The sequence below is a fragment of the Pelobates fuscus genome, chromosome 5 (genome assembly GCF_036172605.1).
Source record: "Pelobates fuscus isolate aPelFus1 chromosome 5, aPelFus1.pri, whole genome shotgun sequence".
NCBI lineage: Eukaryota > Metazoa > Chordata > Amphibia > Anura > Pelobatidae > Pelobates > Pelobates fuscus.
The window spans coordinates 15,136,415-15,157,453 of record NC_086321.1 but is presented as its reverse complement, the minus strand read 5'-3'; the positions used below and the strand labels follow the sequence as shown (position 1 = coordinate 15,157,453).

Sequence of the window (21,039 nt, the reverse complement as noted above, 5' to 3'; positions counted from 1 at the left end):
GGGTGGGTGGGACAAACTCGGTCAGGTAGGAGATTAAAAGTGAATTAACACAAAATGGCTGCCTATTTAAATATCCCATCCCCTTTACCCATAACCCTATACTTCCTTTCCTCCTCCTATGCCCGCCTCCTAACTCCTGTCAAGGCCCTTGTCCGCTTAGCTGCGCTTTGGCTACCTGGGGCTACATGACCGGTGTATAGTCGCCATATGGGCAGTCGGATACCAGGACAACCCTCCCACATACCTTCCCCAATAATGCACTGACACTAGTGTATATGGGAAAAATTGTCCACAGCTTTATTAAACAATCTTGAATAATTATAATAACCATATTACTTATAACTTAATAATAATAACAATAATAATTATAATAACAATAATAATCACAGTAATAATAACTTAACAAATAAACCTGGGTCATTGCCCCCATGCCCCGTCCTCGCATCCGAATCCTTCTGTTAATATAACAAAGGCAATGACCCCCATATAATAACACATATATAACATATACCAACATAATTCCAACATACCAACTTAAAGTGCCAAACACAATTTAACCATGGCAGGGGTATACCCGGATACCCCTACCCCACCAGGTTCTGAGCCACCGACAGGACTCGAAACCTACCAACCACCAAGGACCACAGTTTTACGTCTCCATGACGTTCATCCTAGGGAGCCTATTCCTTCTCCTTCAGCTCCCTATCCCGCCACAAGCTCAGACCTTGACCCCTTAAGCTGTCTGAGCTCCGCCACCCCGAAGAAATAGTGCCTTGTGTATTCCGTCCTGCCACCCGAGGTTCAGCAGGTCCCATCCTACTGCTGAAAGATGAACACCGTCCGAGCGGTAGTACCCTGGCAGCGCACCCTCCAACTCACTGTGTCGCACTACCACACCCCCCAGCTTCCTCACAAAGCTTGCCATCAAGCTATTCACTTTTTTCCTGCACCTCTCGATGGCCACCGCGTCCCTAGCGTACCTCCAACGCTGTCTCGGGATAATTTCCGACCATACAAACATCACCCCCGGAAGCAGGTCCCCCAGTTTGTTGAGGTCCTGCTTCATCCACTTTACCAAGCGCCGTTGCGGCGTGAGGCCCAAATCATTGCCCCCCGCGTGGAGGACGAGCAGGTCGGGCCTATGCCCACCCGCCACCAACCGGGATAGTTTTCCGCAGACTTCCCCCCAGCGAAAACCCCTGTACCCAAACCATTTCACCGCCAACTGGTCCGCTGCGAAGCCCAGCTGCTGGCCTCGAGCTCGAGCTGCGGTCCTCCTTTCGGCCCAGAAGACAAATGAATGGCCCACGATCCATGCCACACGGCCTGGGGAAGAAAGAGAAAAAACAGCATTTGAAAAAACCCCCCCCACAATAGTCCCTTCAGGAACCCCGAAGCGACCTGCCCTAACCTTCCAACAAACCCAGCCGCACATATGACCGGAACCTCTTAGTCCCGCGGCCCATCTCCCAATCCGCATTACCGTGTCATCCCCCAGCCCCAACCGAGCAGCCTCCGTGGCCGCCCCAATGCGAAAGGAGTGTGTACCAAATCTATCCGCCCGGAGCCCCAACCGTTTCAGGCCGGACCGAAAGACCCTAGTGAACTGAAAACGGGAAAGGGATGACCCGTCAGCGTGCACCAGCAGTGATCCCCCAACCACCGGCCTCTTGGCCAAGTACTCCACCACCGACGCCACCGGGCACAGAGGGGAGCCCGGCAAGGCCCGCAGCGTCACATCGCGGCCCACCCCCAGGACGTCCGTCTTGGATTTGGCCAGATGAACCACCAAGTGTCCGTTCAGAATCCGGACCCCCGAAGCCTGTAAGCCTCCGGACGACGCCCGATTGGCGCTTACCAGCTCGCCAATCCTGAACGCCCCGAAGAAGGCCAGCAAAAACGCCGCCCGGAACAGGGACAACTCAAACCCGTCGAAGCAAATGTCCGGCAGCCCCCCCAACAGGTCGCCCAACACCCGCACCGACACCGGGCGCCTCGCGTCCGGGACCCTACGCCCCCTCCGATATCCCTTAAGTGCCTGCCGCACGACAAAGCATTTAGTAAGGTCCTCCTTCCCGTGCAGCTTGAACCAGAAGGCCAGCGCCGCCATGGACCTGTCAACCAGCGACGGGGAAGCCCCTTGCGCCAGCAATTGGCAGGTGTACCACAGGAACGCGTCCCGGAGCGCCTCCCCCTCCGGCACGCCGGCCAGTCCAGCCCACGACCGCTCCCACAAACCCCAAACATTACTGTAAGCAGCCCACGTGGCCGGTGCCAGGGAATCCTTCACAAGTCCCCCAAGCAGGACGCTCCCAGTTGCCAAATCTCGTCCGGGCACTCCTGCCCCACTTCCAACGCCTCCGGTGCCACCGTCCGGAACCGAGGCCACTGTAAACAAGAGAGAGCGTCAGCCACTTCAATCAAGTACCCGGGCACATGGCGCGCGCGAAAGACTACATTCAGGGACATGCACGTTAAGACAAAGCGACGCAGTAGCCTGACCATCGGTTTAGACGCCGCCGACTGATTATTCACCGCGTGCACTACCGCCATGTTATCTGAGAAGAAGACCGCGGCCCACCCCCAGGACGTCCGTCTTGGATTTGGCCAGATGAACCACCAAGTGTCCGTTCAGAATCCGGACCCCCGAAGCCTGTAAGCCTCCGGACGACGCCCGATTGGCGCTTACCAGCTCGCCAATCCTGAACGCCCCGAAGAAGGCCAGCAAAAACGCCGCCCGGAACAGGGACAACTCAAACCCGTCGGGGAAGCCCCTTGCGCCAGCAATTGGCAGGTGTACCACAGGAACGCGTCCCGGAGCGCCTCCCCCTCCGGCACGCCGGCCAGTCCAGCCCACGACCGCTCCCACAAACCCCAAACCTTACTGTAAGCGGCCCACGTGGCCGGTGCCAGGGAATCCTTCACAAGTCCTCCAAGCAGGACGCTCCCAGTTGCCAAATCTCGTCCGGGCACTCCTGCCCCACTTCCAACGCCTCCGGTGCCACCGTCCGGAACCGAGGCCACTGTAAACGAGAGAGAGCGTCAGCCACTTCGTTCAAGTACCCGGGCACATGGCGTGCGCGAAAGACTACATTCAGGGACATGCACGTTAAGACAAAGCGCTGCAGTAGCCTGACCACCGGTTTAGACGCCGCCGACTGATTATTCACCGCGTGCACTACCGCCATGTTATCCGAGAAGAAGACCACCTTTCGATTCCACAGGTCCTCACCCCACAGAGCTAACGCAACCACTAGCGGAAACAGTTCCAGGAAAGCCAGGTTCCGCATGAGGGCGCTCGACCCCCATGCCTCCGGCCATCTTTCCGCGCACCATCTCCCACCAAAGTAGGCCCCGAAGCCCACACTACCCGACGCGTCAGTGAACAGCTCCAGCTCGTCCGCCGACACCCCTTCCTGCCTGAAGAACACTGTACCATTGAAATCCCGCAAAAAGGTATCCCATACGGCCAGGTCGGCCCTCATAGAGGACGACACCCGGATGAAATGGTGTGGGGAGCGCACCCCCGCCGTAGCCGCCGACAGGCTGCGGCTAAAGACCCTCCCCATGGGGATCACCCGGCAAGCAAAATTGAGCATCCCGATCAGGGACTGCAGTTGCCGTAGGGTAACTTTGCGTACCCGAGCCACTGCTGCCACCGCCCCTTTCAGACCCTGCAACTTCGCCGGCGGCAGCCGACACTCACCCTTCACCGAGTCTATCTCCAGTCCCAGGAAACTAAGGCACACCGCTGGGCCCTCAGTTTTATCCGCCGCCAGCGGGACCCCAAAGTGGCCCGCCACCCATTCGACAGTTCTCAGTAGGTGCAGGCAGGCCGGGGAGGCCGCCGGCCCTACGCAAAAGAAGTCGTCCAGGTAGTGCACCACCGCACCGTTCCCAGCCTCTGTCCGTACCACCCATTCAAGAAAAGTACTGAACTTCTCGAAGTACGAGCAGGAGATGGAACAGCCCATCAGGAGGCATAAGTCCACAAAGTACTCCCCTTCGAAGAAGCACCCCAGCAGGTGATGACAAGCCGGATGGACCGGAAGCAGCCGAAAGGCTGCCTCGATATCCACTTTAGCCATCAATGCCCCCCGTCCGGCCCTTTTCACCAGCTCGACCGCCCGGTCGAACGATGCGTACGACACCGAGCACAACTCCCTGTCGATGCCATCATTCACCGACGTCCCCTTGGGGTAGGAGAGGTGGTGAATGAGCCTAAACTTCCCCGGTTCCTTCTTTGGGACCACCCCGAGAGGGGAAACCCTAAGACCTTCCAATGGCGGAGCTGAGAACGGGCCCGCCATCCTACCCAACGAGACCTCCTTCCCTAACTTTTCCCGAACCACCCCAGGGAACTCCGCAACCGACTTAAGGTTGCGCCGCCCCTGCGACCCCCCTTCATCCCGGAAGGGGATAAAGAACCCCTGCCCAAAGCCCGCCCGAAGTACCGCGGCGTCCGCCCTGTTACCGTAGCGGCTTAGTCAAGGTTCCATCGCGTCTAGCCTCACCGGGGTTAAGCCCCTGGGCAGGGGAAGCCCCTCCCCCCCTCCGCTCGCGGCTGCGGTCCCCCACTTGCACTGGCCCTCGTTAAAGAGCCAGCAGAAGCCCTTTGCTGTGGCGGCCGACGAGGCGGACTGCCCCTTTGCGCCGGCCGTGTGCTGAAAGGGCTGTGCTTTCTGTGCCATCATCAATTTCATCCAGAGAGGTAGGTCCATCTGGTCCCACCTCATTCCCGGATTGGCCGCCAGGCGTTGGCGGAATTGCTCGTCATACCGCCACCACGCCAGTCCCCCGTAGGTGCGGTACGCCTCCCAAATACCGTCCAAGTAACAGAACAGGGAGGAGCATAGGCCAGGAGATTTCTCCCCCAAGACGCTGGCCAGCACACAGAACGCCCGCAGCCAGTTGCCGAAAGACTTCGGTATCTTACGATACCGTTTCTTTTTCTCCTCCTCCTCCTTTTTCTCATCCTTCTTATCTTCCTCCTTGAGGTCAATAAATTCCTCTAACGGGAGGAGGGAAAAGATTTCACAGAAGTCGCCCTTCCATATCTTTTCCTTCACCTCTTGTTTGAGGTGTACCCCTAGGGGGCCCGCAAAGGACACATAGGCGTGCTGCCTGGCCGCCTCCGGGACCCCCCCCCCCAGCCAACTCCACCCGCTCGCTTGTCACGTCCGCTAGGCTGGTACCAGTGCTGGTACCGCTGGACCCTGAACTGGACCTCCCCCGCCTACCACTGCACCCCGGCAACCGCTCCCTAGAGCGAACCACCTTCTCCCCGCCCCCAGTACCGCCCCCCACACCTGCTGAGCAAAGCCTAGCCCGACCCCCTTTCCTGACCCCCACCTGAGGAACAGACCCACCCGCCCTCAAGGACTCTGACTGCCCCATAGGCCCAGACCTAACCCCCCTTCCGGCCGAGGACCCCCTATTGCCCCCAGCTACCCCCAGGGACCCCTCCGGAGACCCCAACCCCTCTCTCCTAGCTGCGCGCCCCCCTCTTGTAGCCCCTGCGCTAGCCTGAGCCCCCCCAGTAATCACCTCCCCCCCCCCCTGCCCTTCCTCATGCTCCGGCCTGCGCCCTCCACCCCCATTAGCCCCACTACCACTGGGCAAAGAACATCCCTCCCCATACACGCCAAGGGGGCCCTTGGCAGAGCCCCCTGCACTTGCCTGGTGATCCAGCAGCCTCCGCGTGGGCCCCACGTCTCCGGCCTTGGCAGCAGCAGTCCTGGACGGAGGGGGCGCCCTCCTGGGCCGCGACCCCACGCCGACCGTCACTCCAGAGGGCCCGGCCGACGCCGCAACCCCCGATCCGGGTGCGGCCCCCCTCGACCCGAGGGCCGGACCGTCACGGTCCCGGGCAGCCGCCCGTCGCTCCGCACGTCCCCGCGGCCCAGGCAGCACGGCGGGAGGCGGGGCCTCGACCGCATGGCCACCGGGCCCGTTGCGTCCTCCTGCCGCCGACTCGCCAGCAGCACCATCTTCACCAGGCCCCACGCCTGGGCTCAGCCTCCGTGGCGGCCTCCTGGCACGAACCGGACGGTCCCGTTCGCCCTCCTGGGCCGTCATCCCCGCCAGGGCCGGACCGAGTTGGGCCCGCAGCCATCCAGCTCCACGACCCTGCGCCGCCGACCGGATCACCTCCAGCATCTTCTCCACCTCATCCATGGCCCTGCAGAAGGAGAAAAAGGAGACCCCACCAGACCAAATAGGTGCCCACAGAAGTGCACACAAACTCGGTCAGGTAGGAGATTAAAAGTGAATTAACACAAAATGGCTGCCTATTTAAATATCCCATCCCCTTTACCCATAACCCTATACTTCCTTTCCTCCTCCTATGCCCGCCTCCTAACTCCTGTCAAGGCCCTTGTCCGCTTAGCTGCGCTTTGGCTACCTGGGGCTACAGTACAAAAAAGATGGTTTGCATCTTTCTCAAAAGGGAACAAATGTTCTCAGTGAGCAGTTCAGAGGTTTTGCTAGGATGTATTTAAACTAGGAGGGGGTGTTAAAAAATGATAAGCTTAGAGTCATGTCTACAAATGCTCGCAGTTTAGGGAATAAGATCCATGAACTTGTGACAATAATGGCAACTGGTTACTGAGACATGGTATAATTAAAAAAATGACTGGGACATAGCAAAACCAGGGTACTTTTTATATAAAAAAGACAGGGAAGGCAAGAAAGGGATGGCCCTGTATGTGAAGGATAGCATAAAATCTAGCCTAATAAAAGTTAGTGAGGCGAACATAGAGTTTGTTTGGGTTACGTTAGAATTTGGTAATCACACAGTAACTTGTGTAGGTGTGATTTATAGGCCCCCAGGACAAATAGAAGAGTTAGATAATCTACTAGTTGAGGAAATAGCTAAAATGACAATGAAGGGGGAAGTTATCATCATGGGTGACTTTAATCTTCCTGATGTGAATTGGAAAACCAAAATAGCTGCTTGTGCCAGGAGCACACAAATTCTAAACTCCCTATTGGGATTGTCTCTAAAACAAGTCGTTGAGGAGCCAACTCGTAAAGAGGCCATGCTAGATTTAGTGTTAACAAATGGAGATTTGGTATTAGATATTACTGTAGATGAAAGTTTAGGATCCAGTGATAATCAGTCAGTGTGGTTTAATATAAGAACAGTGACTGAGTCACACCACACAAAACTAAAGTTTTACACTTTCAAAAAACAGACTTTTCTAAAATTAGAATATGAGTAAAGGAGTCATTATCGGACTGGAGCAATTTAAATGGAGTCCAAGAGAAATTGGATTATTTAAAAGTTGCACTGCTGAAGGCAACAGACAATTGCATTAGGCTTGTCAGTAAAAGCAAAAAATTCAAGAAACCACTGTGGTACTCCGCAGATGTGGCCAAAATAGTAAAAAACAAAAAGTTAGCATTTAGTAATTATAAAAAAAAAAACAGAGTGAGGAAGACATAATGATATATAAGATTAGGCAGAAAGAGGCTAAGCCAGTTATAAGAGCTTCTAAATCACACACAGAAGAGAAAATAGCACAGTCAGTAAAAAAGGGCACAAAACATTTTTTAGATACATAACTGAGAAAAGGAAAGTAAAACAAGGATTAGTTAGATTAAAAACAAAAGAAGGAAGGTATGTAGAAGAGGATAAAGGTCTAGCTGACTGCCTCAATGAATATTGTTGTTCAGTATTTACAGATGAAAATGAAGGAAAGGGACCTCAGTTAGGAAAAAGGACAAATTAGTCATTTATTACACGTGAGTTTACAGAGGAAGAGGTTCTATTTCAACTGTCAAAAGTAAAGACAAATAAGTCAATGGGACCTGATGGAATACACCCAAAGCTATTAAAAGAGCTTAGTGGTGTACTAGCAAAACCATTAACAGATTTATTTAACCAATCATTGTTAACAGGAGTAGTCCCAGAAGATTTGAAGTTAGCGAATGTTGTGCCCATTCACAAGAAAGGTAGTAGGGAGGAGTCGGGCAACTATAGGCCAGTAAACCTTACTTCAGTAGTGGGGAAAGTAATGGAAACCATGTTAAAGGATAGGATTGTTGAACATCTAAAAACACATGGATTTCAAGATCAGAGACAACATGGGTTTACTTCAGGTAGATCATGCCAAACTAATCTTATTGATTTTTTTGATTGGGTAACTAAACTAATAGATCAGGGTGATGCAGTAGACATTGCTTACCTAGATTTCAGTAAGGCTTTTGACACTGTTGCACATATCTTTAAGTTTGGATTCCAATATTGTTGGATGCGTAAGGCAGTGGCTGAGTGACAGGCAACAGAGGGTTGTAGTCAATGGAGTATATTCGAAGCTTGGGCTTTTCACCAGTGGGGTACCTCAGGGATCTGTACTTGGACCCATTCTCTTTAATATTTGTATTAGTGATATTGCAGAAGGTCTTGATGGTAAGGTATGTCTTTTTGCTGATGATACCAAGATGTGTAACAGGGTTGATGTTCCAGGAGGAATAAGCCAAATGGCAAATGATTTAGGTAAACTAGAAAAATGGTCAGAGTTGTGGCAACTGACATTTAATGTGGATAAGTGCAAGATAATGCATCTTGGACGTAAAAACCCAAGGGCAGAGTACAGAATATTTGATAGAGTCCTAACCTCAACATCTGAGGAAAGGGAATTAGGGGTGATTATTTCGGATGACTTAAAGGTAGGCAGACAATGTAATAGAGCAGCAGGAAATGCTAGCAGAATGCTTGGTTGTATAGGGAGAGGTATTAGCAGTAGAAAGAGGGAAGTGCTCATGCCATTGTACAGAACACTGGTGAGACCTCACTTGGAGTATTGTACGCAGTACTGGAGACGGTATCTTCAGAAGGATATTGATACCTTTGAGAGAGTTCAGATAAGGGCTACTAAACTGGTTCATGGATTGCAGGATAAAACTTACCAGGAAAGGTTAAAGTATCTTAACATGTATAGCTTGGAGGAAAGACGAGACAGGGGGGATATGATAGAAACATTTAAATACATAAAGGGAATCAACACAGTAAAGGAGGAGACTATATTTAAAAGAAGAAAAACTACCACAACAAGAGGACATAGTCTTAAATTAGAGGGGCAAAGGTTTAAAAATAATATCAGGAAGTATTACTTTGCTGAGAGGGTAGTGGATGCATGGAATAGCCTTCCAGCTGAAGTGGTAGAGGTTAACACAGTAAAGGAGTTTAAGCATGCGTGGGATAGGATAAGGCTATCCTAACTATAAGATAAGGCCAGGGACTAATGAAAGTATTTAGAAAATTGGGCAGACTAGATGGGCCGATTGGTTCTTATCTGCCGTCACATTCTATGTTTGTAGGAACAGGTATGCACTTATAGAAATGTTTTCATTTTTACTGATGGTTCACTGGGCTGAGAAGGGGCTTTCTGAGATTTGTGTGTAACTATGTTTTATTTTACTTTTGCCCCAGGACTGGCAAGGGATTTATTATGCAAGGCGGAAATCAGGGGACAGTATCCAGCAACACGTGAAAGTTTCCCCGGTAATTGGCCAAGGAGGGTAAGTAGGAGACATCCTATCCTGAAATTATTTTATCAGTTAGGTTTACGTAGATTTATTCACAATGGATTATATGGTTATACAGTTACATAATAATATAGACTGAAAAAATCCATCAATTCAGCCTTCCAAACAGCTCTGTTTCTGATGTGAATCCAAAAGAAGGCAACGAAAAACTATCTGAAGCTATTTCCAAATCTGCCACAATATGCCAAAAATAAATTCCTTTTGGACTCCAAACTGACAGTCACATGTTTCCTTGGATTAACAAGCTGGACCCCTATTATATCCTCTCAAAAAATGTTCTACGTCGATCCCGACACAATTTAAAGAGTACAATATCTGATAAAACTGCATTTAGAAAGACAATTCCATATTGTAAAAATCATTTATCTGCTGTTGGCAAAATCTCTTTTCTTCAAGTCTAAATGGATGACTCCTTGTCTTTTGTACAGTCCTGTTATTTACCAGGTTATACAAATCGAAATCTAGTTGCTAAACCATCCATCCAATAAAAGAGTGTTGGAAAGAAAAGAGACGTGTATGTCTTTAAGTCTATGAGTAAGTGCCATGTTAGGCGACTCTCCTGTTTTTGTACGTTTGAGTTTTGTGCTTTCCTTTTTTTTGTGCCATATGTATATTTTTTTTACTATTTGTACTCTCTTTCCACATTCTACAGAGTGTTTCTTTTCTTTCCACCCTCGTTTTTGGGTGGTTATAATGACTGGATTGCTATTTGTATTGCTGCAGTGTAGAAAGAGCATCTTTTTTTACTCCGCGGATGTCCAGATTGAGATTCAGAGGTAGGGGTTATGTTTACGCAGCATTTAATACAGCACCTTGATTGGGTTTGGGTTATGGTTAAGGAGGTTTATAAATAGTGTCGAAGTCTGACGCTGGTCAGTATGGTGCAAAATACAAATTAAGCACCTTGATATGTATGCCTCTGCGCAGGCAACCATATGTTCTTTTCCATAAATTTGCAATATGTATGCCTTTACTTTACCATCAAAAGAAAAAAACACAAAATACAAATTAAGGAACAGCGCACACAAAAATACAATTTACATTTTTTCAAGGCAGCTTAAGATCACCTATCTCTGCAAACAAATACGGGGACTCAGTTCCACAATATGGCCATATCCTGTTAAGCCCACCACAACGTCACAGTACCCCAATATCAGTGGGTCCTACACTAATTTTAACATGGGAGACAGAGTGAATAGTGCTAATTAAGCAAAAGTGTATTTAATTAATCTGTAAGAGCACTGTGAATATATATCATGCAAAATCAATGTGAATTAATTCTCTGTTACATTTATTTTGCATGAGAGATATTCAATGCTCTTACAATAGATTAATTAAATACACTTTAGTTCATTTTACACTAGCACTACTTAATTTGTCTCCTGAGTTGGAATTAGTTCAGGACCTTGATTGGGTTTGGGTTATGGGACAAAGGTTTAAAAATAATATCAGGAAGTATTACTTTACTGAGAGGGTAGTGGATGCATGGAATAGCCTTCCAGCAGAAGTGGTAGAGGTTAACACAGTAAAGGAGTTTAAGCATGCCTGGAATAGGCATAAGGCTATCCTAACTATAAGATAAGGCCAGGGACTAATGAAAGTATTTAGAAAACTGGGCAGACTAGATGGGCCGAATGGTTCTTATCTGCCGTCACATTCTATGTTTCTATGTTTCTATGTATGGCAGAAATTTTTGTGTTGTATGTGTTGCTATTGTGAGGTATAGATCAGATATTTTCCTGGTAGGGGCTGCCACCCAGTCTCTTTCAAAGCTAGTAAGGTGGGCTTAACCTGCCTGTTGAATGCTAGGTAAGGCTGTGAAGCTACGGATTTGCATGTATCTAAAATAATCAAATGTAGAGAGAGATGCGGAGTCTGGGATGTCTGTGTAGTTAATTTGATCGTTGAGGAACAGGTTACCAAGTCTCGTGATTTCTCTCCTCTCGAAAGGGGTCTTAGTTTTTGGCTGCGAACCCCGATGGGAATAGTCTGTTTCGAAAGATGGAGGTAATTGGAGACAGGTATATGTAGTTTGTCCCACAGATCGAGGGAATGAGTGATTGTAGGTGCTGTTGGAGGGGGTAAGGGACGTTGTTGCCATGGAAGCCACATATATAGTGAAAGGTGGTCCCACCCAAAGATTTAATGTTTAATGTCCACCCATCTTTTCTTGAAAGGTGATAGGTGCCACATCTGTATTTGAGCTAAATGGCCTGCATATAAACAGTGTAAAAGGTTGGGGAGGCCCAGACCTCCTGATTTCCTAGGGACGTAAAGTGTTTCCCGGCGGACTTTGAGCTTAGAACCATTCCATACGAATTTATTTATCGTAGATTGTAGAGAGATAAGGTCCGATTTACGGAACGGGACAGGGAGGGCCTGGAAGACATATAAGAATCTGGGTAGGACATTCATCTTGATGGAGGCGACACGGCTCATCCAACAAGATCCGCAGTTTTTCCCATGTTTTAAGATCTGTGTATGCTTTTTCCAGCATAGGAGCCCCCAGATGGCTCATAACAGTGCCCGAACCCACAAGACGGTTTGCTATTCCCTTCCCCCGTGTTCACCGTAGGTTAGGGGTCATTCATCCACCAGTTAAAACGATTGGTACCAATATCGCCAACGATGGTGTCACTTATAATCACACCCGACACACCAACCCGAGAATAAGACATGCTATACGCACAGGTTGGTCTGCTGTTATAGCAGACGACACAGCCCACATACGTGGTACCTACACCTAACTAGAACAACAATCCCCAATCATACTGCACAACCACAACTGACACACACAGGAAAAAAAAGTAAAAGAGGCATGCTGATGTTGAATGCTCACAATTGTTAAGGTTATACTTCTATGTTCCATCTCAACTTACAGTGTGAATTATATATGTTTGTAAACTTGCCTCAATAAAACAAAGATTGACCAAAAAAAATGAAACAAAATGTTGAAGGTATTTTGAGAGTAAAGAAAACTGAAAACACCATTTTAGTTTTATTTGTGTTATTCGCTTGTGTACTTTTCCCCCTTTCACTAGGATTATAATTCTCTAAACAGGAAATTGAGGTGGACTGAAATCAAAATTTGTAAAATACTTTTTTGTATCGATTATGAGCCTAGAGTTTGCAGACTCGATTTTCAGTTCACCGCAGATCTTCCGTAAATAGATTGTCGAGATTCGCCTTGACTTTGCAGCCAGGAGACTTTGTGAAACAATATCCACATTAAAAGTAATTTCAAAGCACAGTAAAACGGTTATTTTCTGTATGTTCTGTGTTGCTTACTGGTTTAGGATTTTAGAAATTATATATTTTTACAACACTTTGTGGTCAAGCATTAATGTGATTAAGTTTAATGTCTTAGGCTTTTATTGCACGTAAGGACATAATAGGACAAAATGATTTCACATTGTAATGACCTAAATGTTATTTAGCAATTTACACAATATTCTGTCTATCTTAGCTTTGGTTCATGCAAATTTCATTTATCAGAGAATCGATTGAGCAAATTCACAGCGGGAGAGACCATAATGTAATTAAAACTGCGAATAGCTGTATTGCATTTGCTATAAAAGACAAGTCCGCTGGCGCCATCCCCTATGTTTGTATTAAACTGTTCCCGCATTTCTACAGCCTGGCTAACGCAGAAGCAGACTTTCTCAGTAGCCCATTCAACTTTTAGGACAATGATAGGATGAAAGCATCTGTCTATTACAGCCTATCAGTGCTATCCACGGTTGGGGACGGCTAATGTGAAAATGAATTTCTGTATTAGCCACGCCACGGCATAGTGGCCGACCAGTAACTGCCAGGAGAGTCGTAGATTTTCAGTTTAACTGGGAGTGTGGCACCTATGGAATCTTGCACCATAACCACAGCTTTGTGCTACGGTGGTCATGGTGCTTTGACTACCCATAGACAATTGTATTATTTGTAGAGGTGATTACTCTCACATTAGTCTCATACCTACCTGTCTTATCCTGCTTTCTCACTTCATTGTAAAAACAATAAATTAAAGTGTGTGCATTGTATATGTTACCCAGTAGTTTGAGCGCTTTCAGATGACTAATGGACTGCGTATTTATGTTACTAGGAAAATTAGACATTTTGTGTCTATCAAGAAGCTGTGCAGTGCCAGTGACAACAATAAACAGGTACAAAGCTCACTCCATGTATTGCTTGCATTTCCAGATGGACATTATGTTTGACCTTGACATTACTTTACATGAACCTCACCATTTGGAACTTCCCACGGTCTGCTCCTCTCTCAATGAATTCTATAAAACTATCTTGTTATCTCTAAAAAAAAATCTTTATTCCGGCAAATGTCTCTTTCCACACTAGAAAAAAACTAGAATATGGTTTTACGGTGTTTCCTAATCGCATGATTTTCATAACCTTTTTTAAAAACAGAATATTTTTCTCCTGGGTACATGAGTTCTAATTGTGTTTACTTTTGTTCTGCGAGTTGAGACCTAAAATATATAATTGAAAAAACTTTTTATCCCCCATTGTTTAAAGTGTGGTACAACTCTTTTAAAAATCAGTTTGCACAATAGTTTGATTTGTAAGTTTTCTCAAATGGAGCAAATTCATATTGAGGTGGGGGCCAACATTAAATAACAGAATAGATAATAACATTACTTAACCCCTTAAGGACCAAACTTCTGGAATAAAATGGAATCATGACGTGTCACACACGTCATGTGTCCTTAAGGGGTTAAAGCGACACTATAGTCACCAAAACAACTTTAGCTCAATGAAGCAGTTTTGGTGTATAGAACATGCCCCTGCAGTCTCGCTGCTCAATCCTCTGCCATTTAGGAGTTAATTCACTTTGTTTATGCACCCCTAGGCAAACCTCCCTGCATGTGACGTACATAGCCTTCCTAAACACTTCCTGTAAAGAGAGATCTAATGTTTACACTTCCTTTATTGCAAATTCTTATCTCCTGCTCTGTTAATAACTTGTCTCCTGTATGCAATTAAAGCTCAATTTATTTAAAAGATACAAATTTAAGTAAGTTACATCTGATTGAAAATGAAACAATTTTTTTCATGCAGGCTGTGTCAGTCACAACAAGGAGGAGACATGACTAGGACTGCATAAACAGAAACACAATGATTTAACTCCTAAATGGCAGAGCATTGAGCAGAGACTATATACACCAAAACTGCTTAATTGAGCTAACGTTTTTTGGGTGACTATAGTGTCCCTTGAATTCATGTAAATATACACATATGATATTGTCAGGGTTGATTACTAAAGTGAGAATTCAAAGTGCATTTCACAATTTAGACCAGAGTAGCCAAACTGACTGCGTAGCTGACTTAGAGGATTTTTCCACTTTGACTACTTGGACTTTGAAATTGAAATTCACTTTGAATGAATGACCCTGTGTATGATTTTCAGAATGCTAGAAGCGTAACGTGGTGAGTTGTCTAGAGGCCTGCTATGTACATGACAGTTGTTATCGGCAAGTCCTCAACAAAAGTCTGGTATCTGACATAGAACGTCACATATCAAAGTCTCCTAGCTGCAAAAATGGCAAATGTACGCTGTTTGTTTCTTCGTATAATTAGTGCTCCATTTTATCCCAGGCTGTACTCCTAAATTACAATAATAAATCGATATGTGTTTATAGCAGTGTGTACCTGGCATCCTTTCTTTTCAGAGAAGTTATCAAGTTTAATCACAATATTTTGACTGTGTCCCTGTTTTAATATCCTCCATTTACCTCTTTTGTTTTACCTTTCGATTACATACCTCCCACCATTGGAAAAGGGGCCGACCCGCACACGGAATTGGGGGACCTGCTATTTATTTACCGAACTCCATAGCTCACTTCATTTTCCTTCCTTGTTATTTTAATTCAGGGGTGCCCAAAAGGTACCTGCCCAGATGGTTTAAAACTCAAGCTTCCATAATTCTTTGCCATTCTAAAGGCATCATAAAGGCACGTAAGCATCACGGGAGTGGTAGTTCTAGAACATCTGGAGATCTACCTTTTGGTCAGCCCTGCTTTAATTCAATTTCACTTTGCTTGAATTTTTATTTACCGTAATCTGCTACCTCCTTTTTCTTCTGAATTGTTGCACATTTCCCCCACTGAATTTGTGAGTTGAGTCCCTGGCAACATTTCAAATGGACAAAGAGGGTCACTTTTTAAGTTTAGGTGTGTGAGTGGGGGTGTGACCAAGATCAGGGCTGCTCTAAGAAATTTTAGGTGACTTACTAATAACAATTTATAGAACTACAATGTAATTTAGAAGAAGAACGATGTACGATGTATCTTATTTACACAGACTGATTTCTAAACACATGTATTGTAGTGTAAAGATACATTACTGGGAGTATTATTGCTGTGGAGCTCTGTTATACACTCAGACACATTACTGGGAGTATTATTGCTGTGGAGCTCTGTTATACACTCAGACACATTACTGGGAGTATTATTGCCGTGGAGCTCTGTTATACACTCAGACACATTACTGGGAGTATTATTGCTGTGGAGCTCTGTTATACACTCAGCCACATTACTGGGAGTATTATTGCTGTGGAGCTCTGTTATACATTCAGACACATTACTGGGAGTATTATTGCTGTGGAGCTCTGTTATACACACAGCCACATTACTGGGACTATTATTGCTGTGGGGCTCTGTTATACACTCAGACACATTACTAGGAGTATTATTGCTGTGGAGCTATGTTATACACCCAGACACATTACTGGGAGTATTATTGCTGTGGAGCAGTATTATTGCTGTGGAGCTCTGTTATACACTCAGACACATTACTGGGAGTATTATTGCTGTGGAGCTATGTTATACACCCAGACACATTACTGGGAGTATTATTGCTGTGGGGCTCTGTTATACACTCAGATACATTACTGGGAGTATTATTGCTGTGGAGCTCTGTTATACACTCAGACAAATTACTGGGAGTATTATTGCTGTGGAGCTCTGTTATACACTCAGACACACCAACAATACAGAGCTCCTACAAAGGAGGAACATTAGGAGAGAAAGGAGAGAGAGGAATTTGGGCCCAAAATAGAGACTCTCCCTCCAAAATAGGGACACTTGGAAGATATGGGTTTGCAGTAATAGACAGAACGGTCGTAAGCGAGAGAATGATGCTAACACCTGGTATATAACCTAATGTGTTTGGTGTGATTGACAGTAGAATGAATAGTCATGATGTTATGTCCTAGAACCAAGGAAAGGGATTAGCAGAACATGGGGTTTGAATACTTCACAGTCAGTCCTGATTTATACCATCATTGATAAATATAAATCTGAAAAACACAAGGAATCTATGCCTGTGTTTACTCAATGTTTACTATGTGAAATACTCATGTGGCTGCAGATGTGATTACACTCAGTGCCCAAAGTATCCAACAATGTGGAATATGAGACAAAGAGCACATGTAACTGTTACACAGGGTGTAGGTTGTGTAACGAGAAATCTGGTAGATGTTCAGCTTGAAATAAATTAAACAAAAAAAAACACAAATGTGTACTAAGATGTACAAAGGTAGATCTACATAAATATAAAACAAGATACCAAATAGTGTAAAACGTTCATAAACCTTAAAATAAAACTTAAATTAAAATAGATTCAAGGTTAAACTCACAAATCCAAATATGGAAAAAGGCTCATAAAATAATAATGGTGTCCTTCGGACTGTACTGTTGGACTGTGTCTTCATGCATGCATAAAAAGGAGATAAAAAATAGCCATAGTGCCACACTGTAATTAAGATAAATTCACTGCTTTATTAAGTTAAACTTACAAGATGTAAGTAGTTAAAAAGCCCATCTTGGAAAAAGTGCACCGTGCAACTCTGTCACGTCCTGTTACATTCTGCAGATATTTCTGGTCATGGCTTCTGAAATCCAGTACTCTTTATACAACTCTTGTTTAGTTTTTCTTGTTTTTTCTGTATTCAAATGCTCTAGAAAACAAACTTTTGCCTGTCTTCCCGTTCTTCCCACATACTGTGGTCGAGAACGAAACAAAAATACATCCGGAAAAGGAACGTAAGCGGAAGAATTATCAGTTGAATGCAGGAGCGTTCCATGAGACGGAATACGTCCCGAGAAGGGACGCATCATACAAGTTGGGAACCAGGCATAGGAAGTAATGTCTGTGGAACGCAGGTGCATTCCATGGGAGAATCTGAGATCTGGACAGAATTATGGCGCGAAATTTAAATCTGGCAGCTAGATATCGGAATCCAGGATTGGAAGGAATAGGGCACATGATGGACTTTATGGACTTTGTAAGGGTTTGTGTTGTGATTTACTATTGTGTGCTGCATGTCTTTGGATGCCCCTGAGGAAGTCTTACTTTTAAGGCTTCACTTTTTCTGCTGTAATATTATTGTGTATTTTATCCCCAAACTTATCACACTTGGGCGAGTTTGTTTGTAGCTGCACAGGGCACTTTTTCCAAAATCAACAAGTGATGATGATGGGCTTTTTAACTACTTACCTCTTATAAGTTTAACTTAAAGGGACACTATAGTCACCCAGACCACTTCAGCTCAATAAGGTGGTCTGGGTGCCAGGTCCCTCAGGTTTTAACCCTGCAGATGCAAACATAGCAGTTTCAGAGAAACTGCTATGTTTACATTTGGGGTTAAGCCAGCCTCTAGTGGCTGTCTTCCAGACAGCCACTAGAGGCGCATATGCGACGCTGGAGGCATATTGAAAAGGAAAAATGCTTTCCTATTGACCGCTTGAATACGCGCGGCACTTGCCGCGAATGCACGTTCGGCTCCGCTGACATCGGCGGGGGAGGAGAGGTCACCAGCGCTGGAATAAGTTAAGTGGCTGAAGGGGTTTTAATCACTTAAGTGCCACGGGAGGGGGACCCTGAGGGTGGAGGCACCCTCAGGCACTATAGTGTCAGGAAAACCCACTATAGTGATCCTTTAATAAAGCAGTGAATTTATCTTAATTACAGTGTTGCACTATGGCTATTTTTTATCTCCTTTTTATGCATGCATGAAGACACAGTTCAACAGCACAGACAAAGAGCCTTTTTCCATATTTGGATTTGTGAGTTTAACCTTGAATCTGTTTTAATTCAAGTTTTATGAATGTATTACACTATTTGGTCTCTTGTTTTATATTTATGTAGATCTACCTCTGTACATTTTATAATGAGGATTTTGAGGAACCTTGTATTTCTACAACTATTAGTGAAAACAAAATGTACCTATTTTTTCACGTTAATCTGTGTTTTACTAGCACTGGGGAGGTGTTGATCTATGTATTCTTTGTGTACTAAGATGTGTTATAGTTTTCCGAGAGAAAGAAAAGAATGAGGACAACTGAGTGTGGTTGAGGCTATTTTTGGACAATATTATGTAGTATATTATGTTATTTTATAATGCATACTGTACGTGTTCTTTATTATTATGTTTGTTTGTGGAAGTAGAGGGAGTTATTGGCGTACTATTCGGCTCAAGTCTACAATCCTACACTATGCATTGCTTCTATGGAACAGAAATCGTGAAAAAAAGTTAGCAATTTTAATGTTAGATGGTAAACCTGCTGTTTTTTATGCATCCGTTACTTTCATTCATTAATTAACAATCGGGTTAATTTTCATATAATACTTTATGAGATACAAAAAATGTAACATATTGTATCCATCATTTGTAGAGAACGCTGTAAAACAATGCAGGGTCCATTTCAAGTCCAGTCACTCAGTAATTTCTTATGTTGTACAAAGCTAACATTCTTACTGTGTGGTGTCAAGTGGTACACACAGTTAGTCTTGTGATTGACCACAGTGCATTTACTGTCCCACAGTTTATCCACATTCTGATTCCATCACTAGAACACTGACATCATCAGCATGTTTTCAGAGTTACCCAGTGATTCCTCACCCCTAGGTTACTGACCCAGACCTGCGAGCCATTCTGGTTTCAGTGGGCCGCCATCATTTGTAAGAGACGCCATATGAATTGATAAGCATTTTACTACGTTTGTGTCCTTTAACTGAAATTATAATCGTTTTTATTTTCCTGTTGTTTTTCTCTTAATTATATCTATAGATCTACAAGCTAACCCGAGATGAAAAGTACCCTGGAGAGAATGCACTAACAGGTCTTTTTACATATGTTTGTCTTTATAAAGGAAAAAAGATTAGTATTTTTTAGCTGTTATAATGCATTTAATCTGAGTTATAATGATGACATTGTCAGTTCTTTTTATAATCATTTTCAAATGTCCACCAACATTTTGTGATTCGATTTAACTTTATTAATTAAAAGCATGCTATTGTTTTGGGAATATACAAACATATATTCCTAATGCTATTTGTTCTAGTACCTATTTAGATAATCTGTGCACACCATAAATTAAATGAAAAAAATAGTCCTGATGCCCAGTCCTTGCAGCCACACACTCTGCCCCTAGTGTTGTTATTATTATCATTGCCATTTATATAGCGCCAACAGATTCCGTAGCGCTTTACAATATAAGTGTTGTGTTCTTGCTGGCTGAGTCCTCTTCATCTTCTTGTCCAATCAAAGGCTTTACATGGAGAAGCATTGTGCATGAGAAACACATGTTCGTCAAGTGCTGCACTCCTCCAATCCAATGCTTCCCTATAAAAAGCATCATATGATCATCATTCAATGCATAAAGGAATCGACTTTAACTCGTCTGTGGGTGCAGAAGCACCATCTAGTGGTTGTCAGTAATACAGTCGCTAAAGGTGTAATTTGCCTCACAATGTAAACATTGCCGTATCTCCAAAACTGCAATGTTTTATATTGCAGGACCAAAACAGGGCCACTGCACATAGATCACTTAATCAAGGTGAGATGAAATGCCTATAGTGTCCTTTTATGGACTGGCTGACCATTTATGTAATTTAATCTCATTCAGTGTTATAAGTCTTGAACAAATACACACCAGTCTTATATAAAACAACTCAAGCAACTCTTTAACACAACTTACAAAAAATACAACATAACTCATCCAATGTATCACAGCTCACCTAGTCTACCACAACCAGAAAAAAATATAATGCAACTCACACAATCTAACGCCCAATCTAAGGCTCACTCATTGCAAGGAAACCTACCTAATCTAACACACCTCAACTAATATTACAGAACCAAATGAAAAAGTTGGCACTTGGCTTAAGCTCCACCACAAAACCATTGTTTAGTGATATAATTAAAATTAAATTTATGCTCATTTCCTGATGTAATTTGCGATTAGAATCATAGGTTATGTGGTGTTCCATGAAAATTACCATTTATTGTTCATCAGTATCAGACTCCGGGCAAATACAGTAATAATTACTGTTCGGGGACTACCAAGGCCCCCTGTGACCAGGAATGACTGAAAGTGGGGATTTCCACAAGATTCTGCTAGATGAGGTGCTAACAATCAGATTGCCCTCTCTTTTCCATCATTAACTGGTACATTTGGAGAATGGGTAAAATTAGAC

The 21,039-nt window shown here is 44.8% G+C and overlaps 1 protein-coding gene across 2 annotated transcripts in view; it reads left to right on the top strand.

Moving 5' to 3' along the window:
• PDE8B (phosphodiesterase 8B) overlaps positions 1-21,039 on the top strand; it is a 155,516-nt gene that overhangs the window by 103,886 nt on the left and 30,591 nt on the right. For both annotated transcript variants that reach the window (XM_063453602.1, XM_063453600.1), the window contains exons 9-11: positions 9,437-9,525; positions 13,649-13,709; positions 19,631-19,682. In XM_063453602.1, the coding sequence (XP_063309672.1) occupies positions 9,437-9,525; positions 13,649-13,709; positions 19,631-19,682 (202 nt within the window). The remainder of the gene's footprint in view (positions 1-9,436; positions 9,526-13,648; positions 13,710-19,630; positions 19,683-21,039) is intronic.